A 16,686-nucleotide genomic window follows, 5' to 3' on the forward strand; every position below is an offset into this window, starting at 1 on the left:
GGACAGGCATCTATATGGGATAGGCCTTTAATTCCTTTTACACAAAACTGTTGCTCAGCAAAGTTGAAATTAGGCTTCGAATAACGTATTATGTGTTATGTTATGGCATTTGTTTCGTGGCACTCGAGGATAACGGCACTCGGCATACCGACACAACATCACTTCATCCTGTTAAAACAGTATTTTATAACTTGGATTTATTTTCATGAAAAACACTTTCGATTCTTTTGATTGGTGGACCCTTACAGACTAAAGAAATATAAAAAGAATTACTGGGTAATCAAGGAATTGGCACCTATTCTGACTTTTTGACAGCTTCAGAAGAATGGAGTCACCACGTGTTTTTTCGTCATGCTGGTAAATCTGAATGACTTACAGTCTTCTCCGGTGCTCATGGTTTCAGTAAAATGAAATGTGTAGCATCTCCACATTGGCAAAAGTTTAAACGTTTATATGTTTATGTTCGATCTAAGCAGCCAATTAATGTTAGCTCAAGTGGGTAGTCAACAATACGGTTTTATACATCCAAAGAACTTCTATAAAAATGAACTGTCTGGTAACCAGACCAGGCCTCTAATTGAGACAGGCCTTTATTCGTCAAAATGTGTAGCTACACCAGGCTACTAAAAGGAACTGGGCTTTTAAATGAAGTTTGACCTGCAGTGTTAAATGGACTTTAGCAAATCAGGATCAAGCATAAAACCTGTGGTAACGTTACAGTGCTTTGCAGGAATTATATCACATTTCATATGCATAAAAACGTCATCCTGATTAATAATATGGTGAAGTGTACGCTACCTGTGCCTTTATTGAAGGCTTCTTTTAGAGCCAGTGTGGACACAGGGACAAGAGAACACTGAGAGCAACAGCCTTGCAAATAATATAAAACAATACATTCACAAACAATTACATTCACTACAGAATAACACTTCTCAGAGGAGCTGTGGAAGGAGCTTTTCAGCTGATTTCAAGCTGAAACTCGGAACATAAACTGGTCCTGACCATGTTAGGTTTGCTGCACAAGTTACCAGGTTAAAAGAGGGCCACCTTTGTAGGGTGGCCGTAGACTCAACATACCTTGCTAAGCCACTAATCTTGCTTCTTTGATATTTGTTTATTGTCAGTGTAGATATGGATGTTGGATGTCAGAAAAGTATAGCATTTACAATTTAAGACATTTGCTGCGTAGGTGCCCTTGACTGTATACAATAAAGTATTTATTTTCTCTGATGAGTAAATGAATCTGCGTCCGAGTCAGCTGAGGTCAAATGTCACTTTCTCAGCAATACTGACAAACAAAACAATCCAGCAGAAACAAGCTCACTTATGTAACCACACACAACGTGCTTTTTGGATAACTGTAACTCCATACATTGGGATTCACTACAGGGAACTTTACCATACTCTAAAGTTACTGCATGTACAGAACTGTCTGTGCAGATAGTTTCAGTTTAAGCGACAAAGGTTGTATAATAATATGTTGTCTTGTCCCCGGTGGCCAAGTATCTGCGTCAGGTGTGTGTTATGAAGATGGGCAGGGAGGATCCCAGAGGACCAGATCAACTCTTTTGTGCTTAAAGGCCAAAAGAAAAGAGACGATCAAATACAACTCTACACAAATGAGATAATTGTTGCTTTGAAAGAGTTCAAAGAACAAAACGTAACCGTGTCCAGTTCCCCAAATCCCCAGAGTAATTGTTTGTGTATAGATAATAGTGCAGTGTGCTTCAATACACAGTCAAGGATGCAAATAACTCTTACGTGTCACTGACCATTTAGAAACCTTTAGATTCAACGAACAAAGAATGATAAAACTCCAAGTTAAGATTCCAATTGTTTTGTATCCTGTAAGGACAGGTTCACATTTTGTCTCTCTCACAACAGTACTCGCATTTCCATATGTACATTGTCAATGGAAGTGATTGGACATGAAATCCAGTTTGTACAAAAATATATTCAAACCTTTATTTAAGACTCAGGGAGTCAGTTGAGGGGCACAGACAAAGACATCAAAAAGAAAAAAAAGCAAACCTAAAATAAGTTCAAATGAACAATCAATTTGCAAATCAATTTAACAAATAAAATCATACAAAAAGACAGTCAGTAGGGGCGTTGGTAGCGCAGTGGATAGTGCTGGCACCCCATGTACAATGGCGATGCCTTGCTGCAGCGGTCGCAGGCTCAACTCCGGCTTGCAAACATTTGCTGCATGTCACCCCCTGCTCTCTCTCTCTCTCTCTCTCCCCATTTCACTCTATCCTGAACATTAAAGGCAAAAAGCCAGAAAAAAATAATCTTTGGAAAAAAAAAAAAGACAGTCAGTAATAACAATGTTTAATAGCTAAAAGTTAAAATACAGGACATTAAACAATCTATGTACTAAATATATAGTTAAGAGCATTTCCAATCAATTAGAACAAGATCTGAAAAAAGGCAGCCGTAATTTGAGCAGAGTCAAAGTTTGAAGTCTGTAGATGATTATTTCATTTAAACAGTTTTCCAAGGTTAATGTGGGCTAGTCAAATCTTTCTTTCTCACAAAGTTTAGTCTTTTTATTACAAAATTCCCTTTATGAAATGGTCTTTCAATGTACAGTCAGTATGGGAGTATTGTTTCAAGACAGTCTTGAAAAATCATGAACTCGTCCTTTAAATGAATCCACATTTATGGCTCCATTTATTAACACTGCACACGCACAAAACAAGGCCTGAAAGAGGTATGCGCCACTTCCCACGGAAAAGTTGTGATTTAAAAAAAACAGACCTGATGGGAGAATCTTTGACCCATGCTTACATTTACATTTTGGAGACAGGAAATTGGTGACGCAGATGGTGAGGTGGACACCTGATCTACAAATTGTCAAATACTTTTTGGTGCACATCATTTTTGGCTTTTTATCGCAAGTACATTTTTAGTATGGATCCTATGCACTGTTTTATAAATGAGACCCCTAGATTACTGTTCAGAACTTTTTGTTGTTACTTCACCTAACAACATAATGTCTTTCTGTATAAGAATGAATGGTTTAATAATTAGTTTGATATAATGACCACAATAATCTAATCAAGTCCTTCACATCTGCCATCTGGTTTATGTCTATACTGGGCACTTTAAAGAAGTAATGAGCAGATTTAACATAGTTAGCTGTAACATGGTTTAGTTCTAATACTTCAACAACAGTATTTTTCATTCTAAATCATAAAGGGTACCCACCACTTACATGTCCTCGAGTAAGGCCTGTAACCCTCCACAACTCCACAGCTGTGTGTCGTTGGTCAGGAGGAAAAAAAAGAAAAGAAATAGACAGCACTTTAAATTAAGTGGGGACTTCCCCCTACAGCAAAAAAGGGAAAAGAGGTAGGTAATGGTCTCTCTTTTATAATCATGTTTTTTTTTTTGTTTGTTTTTTTTAATGTGGGATAAACATTTGCTCCTCCCAACCAGTTGTTATCCAGATTCTGACGCCCTTTGGATACCAATGCACAAGGCACCCTTTAGTGTCTGTATGAGGTGCACCTGGCTTTCACTAACTTTATAGTAAACCTTAGAGCAACTGACTGAAAGCGAGAAAGTCCATGTGAGGAGGAGGTTGGTCAGGGTTGATAATTGGGTCTTTTGAACTCAAACCATGATCTTTTCCTAAACCTAACCGAGTAGCTTTGGTGCCAAAAACCCACATTTCCTGTGAACACTTTATTTTGAAAAGACCCTGTATACATGTGACAAGCCTAAACTTAACACATCCAAAAAGAACGCTAGAGGAGTACCCAGAGCGTCATAAGAAGTGTAGGGCCACTGACCAAGCATCAGTATTTGAAGAGTTGGGAGTGAGAATATCCAGTGTTGTCATGGGGGAATGAAACCAAAGACCAGAATTTGGCACACAGTTTTAACATTCACACAAAGAATCATCGTTTTCCATAACTAGTGCTGCTGATCATTTGTAATAAGTCTGCACAGTGTCTAGAGTTGTACCGACAACAGTATCGGACATGCCTGATACTTTAAAATGCTGGATTGGGCACCGGCAAATAAACAACTCCATGCACAGATATGATGTAATTTATCTATAGAATAGGTTGTCAGTGTTGTATGCAACATGAAAATACACTGTTTATCGACTATGTTTAGAATATCTCCAGAACGCTGCAGTCTGGAAATGTACTTTAAATTGCTGCCGCTTTGTTTCCGTTGTCGCTTTTCAATGAGTGCTTTCAATGAGTGTGATCACATCCTGGAGTCGGTATCAAGGAGAAAAACAACGCATTGAAACGTCTATGAGAGTATCACAGCGGTGTAAACTAAAAATGGCTTATTACGCATTCAACATGAGTCACTGAAATGTTTCGTCTAGACTGTGACCCTGAGCTGTCTCAGACACTCAGTGATCCGTGGGGGTGATTCTGTGTCTAAATGTGAGAGATCAACTGCTCTGTTTGAGAAGACACTGTGACTGTCTGCCCTGCTGATGGCCTACAGGTTAGTGAACACCGAGAGGATCATCTTTTCTCCAAACAATCACAGGGAGCAGTTCAGGAATGTTGTTTGGACACATCGTCTTCCCTGATACCCCCCTCCAGAACAACAATGAAACTCAACACCCAACAAACAAAAAGTGAACGCAGCTTGGCACCAACAGGCTGTGACGGCGACAAAGCCCTCCGACAGAAACTCAGTAAGGTGACACTTGCAGCCACAGGCCAGCAGGGCCATGCATTAGAGGCGTCAGATGAGCATATTAGCTAAAAGGCCAAAGCTGATACTCAAAGTATGGACAGAGAGGGATTTTCCTGAAATGTAAGATTTCAAATCTGACCTACTTTTAGTGTGATTTAACTTAATCTCTTTCCCCTGTGGCTGCTTGTGTGCACTGGATAGCGAAGAGTTGGGGAGCAGGTGTAATGTACAGAAAACAAGAGGGTTGGGTGACTGATACGGAGAATTGTGAAAAGATAAAGTTTATATTTATTGCATTGTACTGTGACTGATTTTTTCCCTCCTAAAGGTCACAACTGGCCCATATTGCAAAAATGTTTCCTCTGTCGTGGATATATCATGTTTTTTGGTTAAATCTTGCACACTGATGGGAATAAAACTGAGATGCTGGATGATTTTTTAAATAAAAATGCAAAGAAACTCAAAAACAAAATGTCAATCTGCTTAAAAAAATCCCCAAAACTTACCATGTAATGGAAAGTTTATGATATCAAATTTTTATTTTTGCAGTGTGCTTTCACTTTAATATGTATAAATACACAAACATACAACCATGTAAAATATAAATCAATAACTCTTTAAATAACTCATCATCTAACAGAGATGTATTCTACACAGGCATCAGGTGTCACAGCGACTGGCAGGTTTATGATTACAGAGTAAACTGATCTGTACTGTTTGTTATAATTCATGGTGTTTTCTGCCCTCTAGTGGCTGCATGTGGTGCAGTTTCCTGTAGAGCTGAGCCTTAGCCAGGTCAGCTGACAGCCTCTTGGCCATTCGGTCGGTGGTCCTCTTCATGTTGCGGGCTACCTCAATAGCCTGGTCTAGAGTCCTGTTCATGTCTTCCTCCTAGAAAACAGTTAGCACACTCTACCATGGGCTGAACATAAAAAAATGGCACTGCAACCACAAATATCTTGTATGCAGGGAGGATCTCTAAAATGTCAGACATGCATGGGAATAGATTTTGGGGGGGACACAGGATAATATTTAGAACATGTACATTCGTCCCCCTTATAAAAAACATGGCAGTAGCAGAGAACTTTTATTTTGATAAAATCAAAGACAATTCAGTGTATAAAATTCACCTGAATGCAGGAAATTAAGTGATGCTCAAAATTTTGTGGCAAAGGACCCCTCAATCCATCAGTTTCATATGCTCCCTTGCATGCATGTGAAGAGATCAAACATCTCACCTTGCTCCCTCTGCGTCTTCCTGTTCTGCTGCCAGTCTTTGAAGGCGCTGACGCTGGGGACGGCATCCGCTGGAAGTACACATTACTGGGCAGGAGGGCCGTGTCTGACTGGGTGGAGTGCTTTCTGTGATGGGACATGGAGTGCAGAGGCGGCTCCCTCACTTTGTAGCTGCATTTGAGGACAAACAGCGCTAGAGAATGATTCCACTTTAACAGAGCTTTGTCATTTGCCAACTTTATTTGGGAAACTGCTGATAAATGTCTGTCTGCTTCCAGTCAGTGATGTGTTTACCTTGCAGGCAGGCTGCTGGAGGAGCCGTAGCTGACCTGGAGAAGGGGCTTCTGAAGAGATGGAGAGGAGAAAAGAGACCACCTCTCCTTGGAGTAAAACCTCTCTGTGGAGGCTGCTGACCAAGGGAACATACAGTAAGCGGCACTACAGTATGTAAACCAATAAAACACAATACTGCACATATCTACAGCCCTGATTTTTATTTTGAAGTTATAAGGGATGACTTCTGGACACTGTTACTCTTGTGTGTTTCTAGTATACAATATACTCTGATATCAATTTGTCTATAATGGAAAAATAAAGTTAATAACTGCCATATTTACTGTTTTATCAATACCAATAACACCGAAATGTTGATGTTACAAACATCAGAGCACTCACTTTGTCTCAGCTTGGCATGGCTGTCAGAAGCTGTCCCTCCTTTTAAAATCGAGCTGGTCAGACCAAAAGTTTTCACTGAGCCATTTCCCTCTGACCCTGACAGAGAATAACATGCATGTAAATGACATGCTATGTAAAAGTACTGTACTATACTGTGGAAAACAGCTGTGATTATTACCTCTGTTGGACTGTTGTGCTCCATTAAGTTTATACTGAAACTCAGGTGAGGAGCGCACACTGCTGCTGCCTCTCCTGCTCCCTACAGGCGAATTGTGGGACTGCAACATGATCTCGGAGCCAGCTGTGTCACCACTGTCTGTACCTAAAGAGAGTAAATAATCAGAACTATAGTAGATGATGAAGGAAACACACATATACAAATATAGATAAACACTTTGAGACATGGAGTACCTTTGCTCTTGCTGGGGTCCATGTCTGACGAGATCCAGTCCTCTGTCTTCACCTGACTGGAACTAAGATCACTCACATTCTGTGTGCTATTCGATGGCTTCCACACACTAGAGGTTATAATAAAAAGGGTCATAACAATGACTCTGTAATGATTAATTGGTAAGAACATGATCTATCATTTGATGTTCAGCATCTGCATTTGACTTTTTATGTGTGTTTGTGTCCACTATCCTCCATTTCCTCCAGCCTGCAGGATCAGCTCCTCACCTGTTGCAGCCTGATCTGTGGTGGGTCCTTGACCTGGTTTTAGACCTGCGCTCCTGACGCTCCTGCCTGTATTTGGAGGTGAGATAGTCCATCTTCTGTGCTAGATGAGGCAGCTGGACTAAGCCCTCCTCCAGGTCCTTCTTAAGCCGGGATACCTCTGACTGTAAGGCCAGGATAGCCTCACTAAACACACACATAAGACACACACAGATAATCAAATGTGTATCACTGTGTACTGGCAGAGAAGAAGCAACTGTTAATACATACTACCTAAAATTATCTTTTGTTTAGCTTTGAATTTATGGAGAAAACTACCAAAGCGGCTGCTTCCTGAGCACATATATACCGACCTATTACACGGGCATGAGTACGGTGGGCTGCCTCTTTCTTCTGTGTCCATGGTATTGCAGAGAACAGGTTCAGATATGTGGTGATGGAGCTGGGCAGGCAGACTGCGTTCAGGTCCTGTTAGTCAGTGGGGGAAAACTGTTCATCATTTCAGTATTGACCAGATAAGATGGAATAAAAAACAGAACTTCCTCATGCAGACAGATTAACTCACCCTGCAGCCTGACTGAAGGCTCTTTAGTGGTGCTCTCCACCCACCGCTCCACTGCTGCTGCTGCACCACAGGACTGTGACTGGAGAGACGGGTGCGGACTGGCCCACCGCTGGGTGACAGGGTGGATAGCTGTCTGCAAGTTGGAGCCAGAGCCCTCGCTGTCTGAGCTACTTAGACCATCATTCGGTGACTGCAGACTGTAGATGGGAGGATGAAAACAGGGTTTATTCTCAAGTTAGACCCATGTGAAATATAGATAGTAACTGTGGTCCAAATATCCATTTTTGATTTTGGGTTAAACTGTCCCTTAAAAAAAAAAAATATTGATTTGTACCTCTCTGTGAGTAGATTTGGTTGAAACGTTCCAGAGGCTGATTGATTCAAGTAAGAGCTCCCAAATCCACTGTCTGTCTCTGGACTCACAATCCTCTGCACCCCAGAAACCCCAACAACAGTTAAGACAAAGCAGCCTACACATCCTCCACACTGCTGAAACTTAATCAGCATCCCTGAAAATCAACAAACATTAGACTAAAATTGTCAAACTAACCAACAATCTGTGACTGACCTGTGATACAGATGAGGTGTTGAGAGGAGGCTCCGAGAGGCTGTGGGTGTCTGAGTCTCCGGGTGCATTAGAGGAAGACGAGACCTCCACAGCCAGACTCACAGAATCACCCTGATCACATTCACCCACCGGGTTCGGGACGCTATCAGGGATGCTATGACTGCAACAACAACAAGTAAGGTAGGGTGGTACAGTAGATCAGAATCCGATAAATTACTAATGCAAGTTTTGTGCAGGATATGCAAACATATTGAACAGGGGATGTGCAAAAATTCACAATGTAGTAAGAGATGCTTCCTGTTTCTAGATTAACAGAACACACAGTATGCAAAAGTAGCTCACTTACATTGTGACAGGATTACATGATGGATTACTTGTGTGAGTGATACATTATTTAAGAGCAAACCAGTATGGAGAAACCACAACAGCGAGCCAACTGAGTCACAGTCAGCTCTTTTATATGGCCAAGATTTTAATATCACTGACCTGTCAGGTGTCCACTGCCTCCGTCTTGAGGATGAACCGCCTCCATACAAGTATGCTAAGATGTCACTGTGATCTATCGCCTCAGATGCGCTCCTATCTTCTTCAGCCTCAGCTGTCTGGATCTCCAGTCCCTCCACAGAGCCCCGTGAGCTCCTGAAACAGGACAGAGAAGAAAGCCTGCACACAGCGACTCGAACACTCGGTGGAAACTAACACCAACACTGCACCTGAAACACTATCTGCGTGTGGGAGGGCTGAGAACGTGCTTATTATTTGAGCACAAACAAGCATGCAAGCACCACTCAAAACATCAATAGCTGGACACAATAGTGGCAGTGAAACAACAGTGGTGTTTTATATTTATGTATCCTGGCCACTTTCAATTTCCCGTACAGAATTAACACCAGTACTTGTTTGACCAAATAATTTACAAGAGCAGAGGTGTTTCACTCAGCTGATTAACTAATATATCTAAAACCTAAAAACTAAAGATATTCATTATTCACAATTATGAAAATTTAAAAATATATATAAAAGATTAAATATTATTGCAGCTTTTACAATATTTTAACAAATACCTTGACTGGCAGTAGCTATGGCGAGTATATTTCAGCAAAGAGTCAGTTGTTATGAGTTCACTGCTCCACTGCAATCCATCATCTCCATGGATCTCACTGACGTCCTCCACTTCCTCCTCCCTTTCTTCCTCTTTCCGTGTCTCCATCTCATAACCCACAGTGGAAAAACCTGCACTTGGACCCTGAAACATGAGACCCAGTCAGACAAACTGCGGTTACTGTGATCTTACACACACTCACATACGCACATGCACACTCGGAATTTCCTTCAGGAAAGAGTTTATCACAGATGAAGGTGCATGGATGCTACAGATTAGCTTCTGAAGGCCGGAGTATGTTACATAAACATTAGACATATTGTATTCAGGCATTTTGAAAGTGCCAACATTCTCACGATGGCACTGTAACATGCTGATGTTTAGCAGGTATTATGTTAACCATGTTCATGTGCTTAGTTCAACATGTTAACATGCACACATTTGCTCACTAAACAGACTGAAGTAAAGCTGAGGCTGATGAAACATCAAAGGTTAGGAACTAAAATGATAAATTAAAGTTTTGACATGATGGTGGTACGAGAGAAAAAGTCAGGGGCTTACCACAGTTATTACAAATTGCACTCTGAGCCAAAAATAACCCTCTGCTTGTGCCAAAAGAAAAGTCAGGGGACCTTTAAAACTCAAGTAGGCCGTTTTATTTTGGCGGCATTGGGCAAAAATCCGGTAATAAACCAGAACTTACAAAGTATATTGTTATTCATTGTAAGTTCTGGTTTATATTGTTATTCATGTGGACTGAAAGAACACCAGATTTCTGCATCTCCTCTTGTCTCTGTTTTCAGGCTTTAGAAATCTAGCATGTGACAGAGACTTTGGCCAATCACGGGTCATTTCCGAAAGAGGGCGTTCCTGTTGCCTGTGCTATTAATGTAAATGCCCATGCACGTCCCTTCAGTGAAAGCCTGATCAGTGGTGGCGAATCCTGCAGAGAAATTTGCTATTCCATCATGAGCATCAACTGCCTACACTACAAAGCAACTCAAAAAAGGAAGATGGACTTATCAAAGACAGAGTCTCAAAGAGAGTCTGACAATAAACAAAATAAAACATGTCAGTATCGGCAAAGTGTTCCAAAGATGGAGAGAAAGTGTTGCTAATAGTTTAGCACTCTGCTAAAAGGAGCAGAGTTCACGTTTATGTAGGTAACGTTGGCTAGAGCCTTGAATCACAGTGTCTCACTCTGCACCACTACAGTTCACCTTGCTTGGAGGAGAACTGACAGGAGCTCTGGATATGGACCCCAAGTCAGCAGCCACAGTACCCAAAATCCAGCCAGCACACATCGCAACTCCAGGGACCAGACAGCCCCAACTGCTCACAGATCATCAAACTTTCTGTTGCTGCTGTTACACAGGTTAGACCTGGTACTGCTGGTCACCAGCTTGCTTGGAGAGGGGTATAACATGCAGTAGGGGGCCGTGGGCTAGAATCGAGCCCATGGCTGCTGCGGCAGGGATGCTGCCTTTGTGCATGGGGTGCCCGCCCTACCTACTGAGCTACTGGGCGTCCCCCAAAGTTATTTTTCTATGTTGTTATCCTGTTCATTATATGTGTGCGTGCATTTGCTATTTAGATGCTTAAATTAGAGTTAGGGTTAGATAGTGGCCGATTGCTTCATGGCAGAATGTGCTGGTACATAATATCAAAATAAGTAAATGTGCACTGTAATAGAGCCACTTAGAACATCTTTAATAAGATGTAGTACATTCCAGTGAGATTACATACTGTATTCTTCATTACTATATCTTAAAATCATCATCATCATCATCATATAGTAACATAAGCTCTGCTGGGGAAACTCAAGGATGAGTTGATTAAAAACAAAATTAGGGATCACTATGAAATTTTATTGGAACCTTTCATATCTCACTGTGGACCGAGTGGTTGATTGAATAACGTGCCAGTCCTAGAGCCGGCTGCTAAAGTGGCAAAAATTTGTGAAGGTGTGTGAGTGTTGGTGAGGTTATGGTTGTGTTTGTGAGTTGGTTACCTCATGCAGAGATGGTGGGGGTGAGGGTGTGGTCATGCAGAGAGGACTGAGCTTCACATGCAGCATCTCTTTCATGGGTGTTGGAGTGGAGGATGAAGGCGGTGGAGAAATCTGCTCGCACACGTTTTTATCTATCATCTCCTTTATGTCCTCAAGGAGCATCCCTATTCTGAATATGTCTCCCTCCACCAACCTGCACTCGTTTTAACACACACATACGAACACACATGAATGGATGCATTAACATGACACTGACACGTTCACATAGGTGATATAGCGGTGTCTCTTTAACCTGTTTGGATCAAAGGTGCCAGTGTTCCTGGACAAGCCCATGTAGTTTTGCATCTCCAGAGCTCTGTGCTCCTCCTTCTTACTGATGTATTTTCTTTCCAGTTGGTCCTGAGCCTCCATCATGCTCCTCAACATCTGACAATGGACACATTTTTACATTTATGCACATGCAGAAGGAAAAAAATGCACCTGTGATGTTCCAGCCCATATTATCATAGCCCGTGCATTACATTATAAAACATCTAAACTACATACAAAGGAAGTGAACAGTTCTTACCATTTGCTGTTCTGCTGTGTTGACTGACATGTTGCTTACACTCAATTTGAACTCTTCCACCTGAACAGAAGAAGGTTTATAGATGGTTTTGTTCATTTAATGGCAGCCGACTAACATCCTGGCACATCTTCAAACTTACCGTCTGCAGGAACTGGCTGACGATGTCCGTCAGCTCAGCAGTCATTGTGTCTCCGTCACTGGGGCCCTCCTCAGGCTGGCTGGAGGAAGCTGTGTTCATTTCCTTCATGTTGCTTTGGGGGGTTGTTTCACCAAAGCTTTCTGAAACACAAAGCAGAGCTGTAGTGATACACACCTAACAAAGCATTGTTAGCAACATGTACCCGATCCTGGGTCTTCCACATCTTAATCTCAACTATCAAACTGGTGCATCCCAAACACCCCTCTCCCCGGAACTTTTTCCAGCTCCTCCTGGGGGACCCCAAGGCGGGGCCCAGGGCTGGGATGTAGATGGGCCAGTAAATCGAAAGCTTTGCCTTCCGGCTCAGCTCCCTCTTCACCACGACGGTCGGGCACAGCGCCTGCATCACTGCAGACGCCGCACCAAACCGCTGATCCATCTCACGCTGCATTCTTCCCTCACTTGTGAACAAGACCCTGAGATGCTTGAACTTTAATTTTTGTGTGTGTGTGTGTGTGTATTTTTTGTGTTTTGTTTTTTGCCTCTTTTGTCCTTTTACTTTTACATTTTCTTTTTAAAATAATATTTTCAAATGCATGAATGGAAACCTGACACATTTTTGGAACTGCTCATGCACTGTAATTTGAGCATCTGTTAATGAAAAAAATAAAATAAAAAAAGATATCTGTATTCTTGTGACGGAAAACTTATAAATAAAATAATAGACAGGATTAAAATAAAATAAAAAGAATCACTCTTTTACATACCTGTCTTTACCTCATTGGCATACTTGATGAGGAGTGTAAGCTGATATTTTATACTTTCAGTGTACTCATGCAAAGAATTTGTTAATTTGTGAAGTATAAAAATGTGTATATTATGCGTACAGTTACTGACGATCTTACCATTTAAAAATATGACAGAAATAAAAGTTGAAATATTTAAGTCTAATTAGATTGTCCACTTTACAGCCACTGTCTCCCACTTGACTAACGTGCTCCAGCAGCAAAGTGAATATGTTTGTGTAACTAGAATACTGTCATCTGACCCCATCTATCTCCATGGAAACCAGCCGCACTTCACTGGGCAAATTGCAGGTAGTGAAGCAAAGCTTTGACCTGTCATAATATCAGATGTCAGACACAGAGACGTACCTGTTGGGGGAAGGCGAGGAGCCACGGGACCAAGATGGCTTCCCTCAACTAAGTTCCCCTGATCATCATCATCATCATCATCATCACACTCTAAGTAAAGCATCAGTTTAGAGGAGGGCTGAGCCTGTGAAAATACATCCATAAATCTGTAACTTGCAGTGAAAAAATTATGTCTGATTTCTCACATGCCTTCATGATTTAGGTTGTGTAAAAGAAACTTTGTACTTACGTTGGTTTCTATTCTCATTTGATCTATTAGGTTTTCTGCCTCAGCTTTTTTGGTTACTAATTCATCATATTCAGCCTAAAGAAATATGGAATAAGACACGTTAGTCGCACGTCGTATGCACATTAAAATTTGTTTCTGTTTAAGGAAATACAAGTGCACAGGTGCACTGAAATGACTGTTTTCTACCTGCAGGTGATGCGCCAGTGCTGGAGAAGTCTGTTTGTCCTGGTCTTTGAAGACATAAGGCTTCTCTGATGGCTGGACTGTATCCTCAAGGACTCTGCTGATCACATCTAACATACCTGGAGAGGACTGGGCTCTGTGCACGGTGCTGGGGCTCTGGGGTACAGGCTTGGGTGGACCACTTGGAGCTTTGGGGATTTTTACCTTTGGGGCAACCTTGGAGAAGTCAGGGAGGGGGTAATGGACTTGGCCTTGGCCGTACTTCATCTCACTGAAGGACCTTGTGCGCACAAGTGGGACTCTCTGAACCTGATCATCCTCTTTAGCCTTTTCCTGCTCCTCTACGTCAGCAGCACTCATATCGCCACTGCCCTGCTCTGAGTCTGTACTCGCAGGGCTGGATATAATGCCGCTAGAAGCAGCAGAAGTGACAATATCAATTCCCCTCTCTTCTTCTTTCTCTAAACTTGAATTTTTTGATGCAGATTTTTCATCTGTCCTGTCAGAGCAGAAACTCTGATCAATCTCAGAAATACAAGCAGGACCCTCTGAGTGGCTACTTTTAATTGCTGTGCTGTTGTATGTCAGAGCCAAGCTAAAAACTGTGTCATCCACGCTCTCCAGTAGGGACACCTCCGGCAGAGTCTCTGCCTCGATTGGCCGACCTGACTGCAACAGCTCCTCCTGGGAGAAGTGTCGCAGCAACACCTGGGTAATGTCTGAAGGATAAGGGCATGATGGTCCAACCTCACCTGGGTTGGAAGCATCAAAACAGTTGTCCTGTTTCATGTTGGCATCCTCTTGTGAGAAAATTGCTGGTTTCTCAGCGTTACGCTCAACGGAAACCAGACGTCCACTAATATCATCTCTATCCCTTGTGTTACAATCAAGCAAAGCAGGGACATCAGGACTTCCATGAACCGTTTCTCCTCCATCAGAGCTCATATGACCAGAGTCAGCTGTCTGGTTGAAGTAAGGGCTTCCGAGGTCGCCATCATAAGGTAGGTCCTCGTGATCCTCGTCGCTGGTATCTTGCCCTCGGTCCTCATGATGCTGCTTTAAGGGTGGCTCATCTTGCATAGTGTTTGGTCTTTGGGCGGACACATGCAATATGCTACTCTTGGTCTTGCTGTCTACCACCCTCTCACTTTGACTGCTGACAACACTGGACTCCGAGGAAGTGACATCCAAGGCTGACAGCTCTGCACTCCCTGCATATTAAAGAACATCATCAGCATAAATGACAAATTAAAGGGATTTAAAGGAAAACATCTGTATTTTTCAACCTGGATGCTATTTTACCTTCTTTTTTTTAAATGTTTGTGTCTAAATGACTAATGGGAACAACAACTTTTGAAACTGGCCCAGTATTAAACAAATGGGCTGCAGCCTTCAGCTACAAAACAGGCTGCAGTATAACCACTTGGGTTAATTATGCTCCGTTAATGCACATTTTTGCTACTGACAGGCTCTGATTTTTATTCTAAGTGTCTGACAATATTATGAAAAGGATCCCTACGGAGACAGACCTTTTTTTAAAGAGTAAAATCCTTTGGGTTTGACCACAAGCAACCCCAAAATCGCTATTGTCAAAAACACCTGACTCAATTTAAATAAACAGTAATTTTATCATTGTAAAACACACTTCCTTCCAAGTCGCCAGAAACAAAATAAAACTCAGAAAAGCAGCCTTGGTTTGTCCTCCCACTGTTCCACCAATCACCAATTCTGGTTTGATTGAAATAAAACTTTAATCCTCAAAATAGACATGAAAATATACTGGTTCTATACATGCTTAAATTGCTGTTTATTTAGATGGAGTCTGGTGAATTTGGCAATAGAGATTTCAGGGTGGTTTCTGGTGAAACAAAAAGGATCTTACTCTTTTACAAAAAGGTCTATCTCTGTAGGGATCCTTTCGGAAATGTTGTCAGACATGCATATAATTATTCAGACAATGTGATGTATACTGTCAAGACAGATAAAATAAGCCAGTTTAACATCCATAAAAATTCAACAGAGAAACAGATGACTCCAGGACTCACCACTGAGATGGATGCTGGCCTCGGAGGCCGCAGACCCTGCACGGGACAGATGCAAAGCTAAAGAACTCTCCAGATCACTGAGGTGGAGACTTTCATCCTCACTGAGGTCCACAAAGATGCTCTGTTGAATGCACTTCTCCCAGAGTACCGTGGGCTTGTCCTCTCCCTTAACGTCCTCATCTGACTCCTCTGGTTCTCCCTCCATGGACACTTTGTCTTCGCCTGTGTCAAGACGGGGGGTAAGAAAGTAGGATGGAGCACCTGTTCATCACTTAGCAACGCTACTCCTGAGCTGACAACAATGGATCAAAATGTGCTAACCTGTCAATTATTTAACAATCATGCATTGTGTGCGCAGAGGTTTGCGTGACATGTGTAAGGTGTTGGTGTGAATGATGTTTACGGGTGAAAGTGTGCGTGAGAAACAGCAGTGGACGAAGGTTACGTATATGAGAGCAGCAATTCCCAAAATACTAAAATATTTTATTGCAAGGAAAGTTCTGCATTTAAATCTTAGTCAGGTTGTCAGCAGAAATCAGAGGTAGTGTAAAGTATTATGTATTCCTTTATATGTTGTAGATGTCAGAGGGAGTTGTCAATATTCTGTTGGTAATGCGTCATATTTTATAAGCTGATATGAGCTGCATGTTTATGTACGGTGAGAATCTGAAACAGAGTGGCTTCATGTATTAGACACTTAAATGCTTTTTTAGAACTTTTAAGATAATTTTAAACCAAATTCATGACTGAATTTTGGATAAATCAACTTTTTCTTATTCAAGCATCGCAGGTAAGTTTAAAGTTAAGTAATAGGGAGTTAGGTTAACTTACAATTGCCAGCAAAGGTTCAGTGGTAGGT

General features: G+C 41.7%; 1 protein-coding gene across 1 annotated transcript; it reads right to left on the reverse strand.

Annotated features, from left to right (window-relative positions):
• Positions 1-5,244: 5,244 nt before the first annotated feature.
• Positions 5,245-16,271, reverse strand: aknad1 (AKNA domain containing 1). Its single transcript, XM_033651381.2, has 21 exons — positions 15,828-16,271; positions 13,786-14,993; positions 13,600-13,674; positions 13,371-13,494; positions 12,217-12,356; positions 12,078-12,137; positions 11,802-11,935; positions 11,510-11,702; positions 9,461-9,642; positions 8,883-9,035; positions 8,397-8,556; positions 8,163-8,257; positions 7,829-8,025; positions 7,617-7,731; positions 7,267-7,449; positions 7,000-7,106; positions 6,767-6,910; positions 6,589-6,684; positions 6,208-6,319; positions 5,916-6,084; positions 5,245-5,568 (listed from the first exon to the last, which is right to left on the reverse strand). Exons 1-21 carry the CDS (start codon positions 16,030-16,032, stop codon positions 5,398-5,400), a joined length of 4,023 nt encoding a protein of 1,340 aa, XP_033507272.2. The 5' UTR covers positions 16,033-16,271; the 3' UTR covers positions 5,245-5,397.
• Positions 16,272-16,686: the final 415 nt, after the last annotated feature.

This window comes from Epinephelus lanceolatus, chromosome 12, assembly GCF_041903045.1.
Source record: "Epinephelus lanceolatus isolate andai-2023 chromosome 12, ASM4190304v1, whole genome shotgun sequence".
NCBI lineage: Eukaryota > Metazoa > Chordata > Actinopteri > Perciformes > Serranidae > Epinephelus > Epinephelus lanceolatus.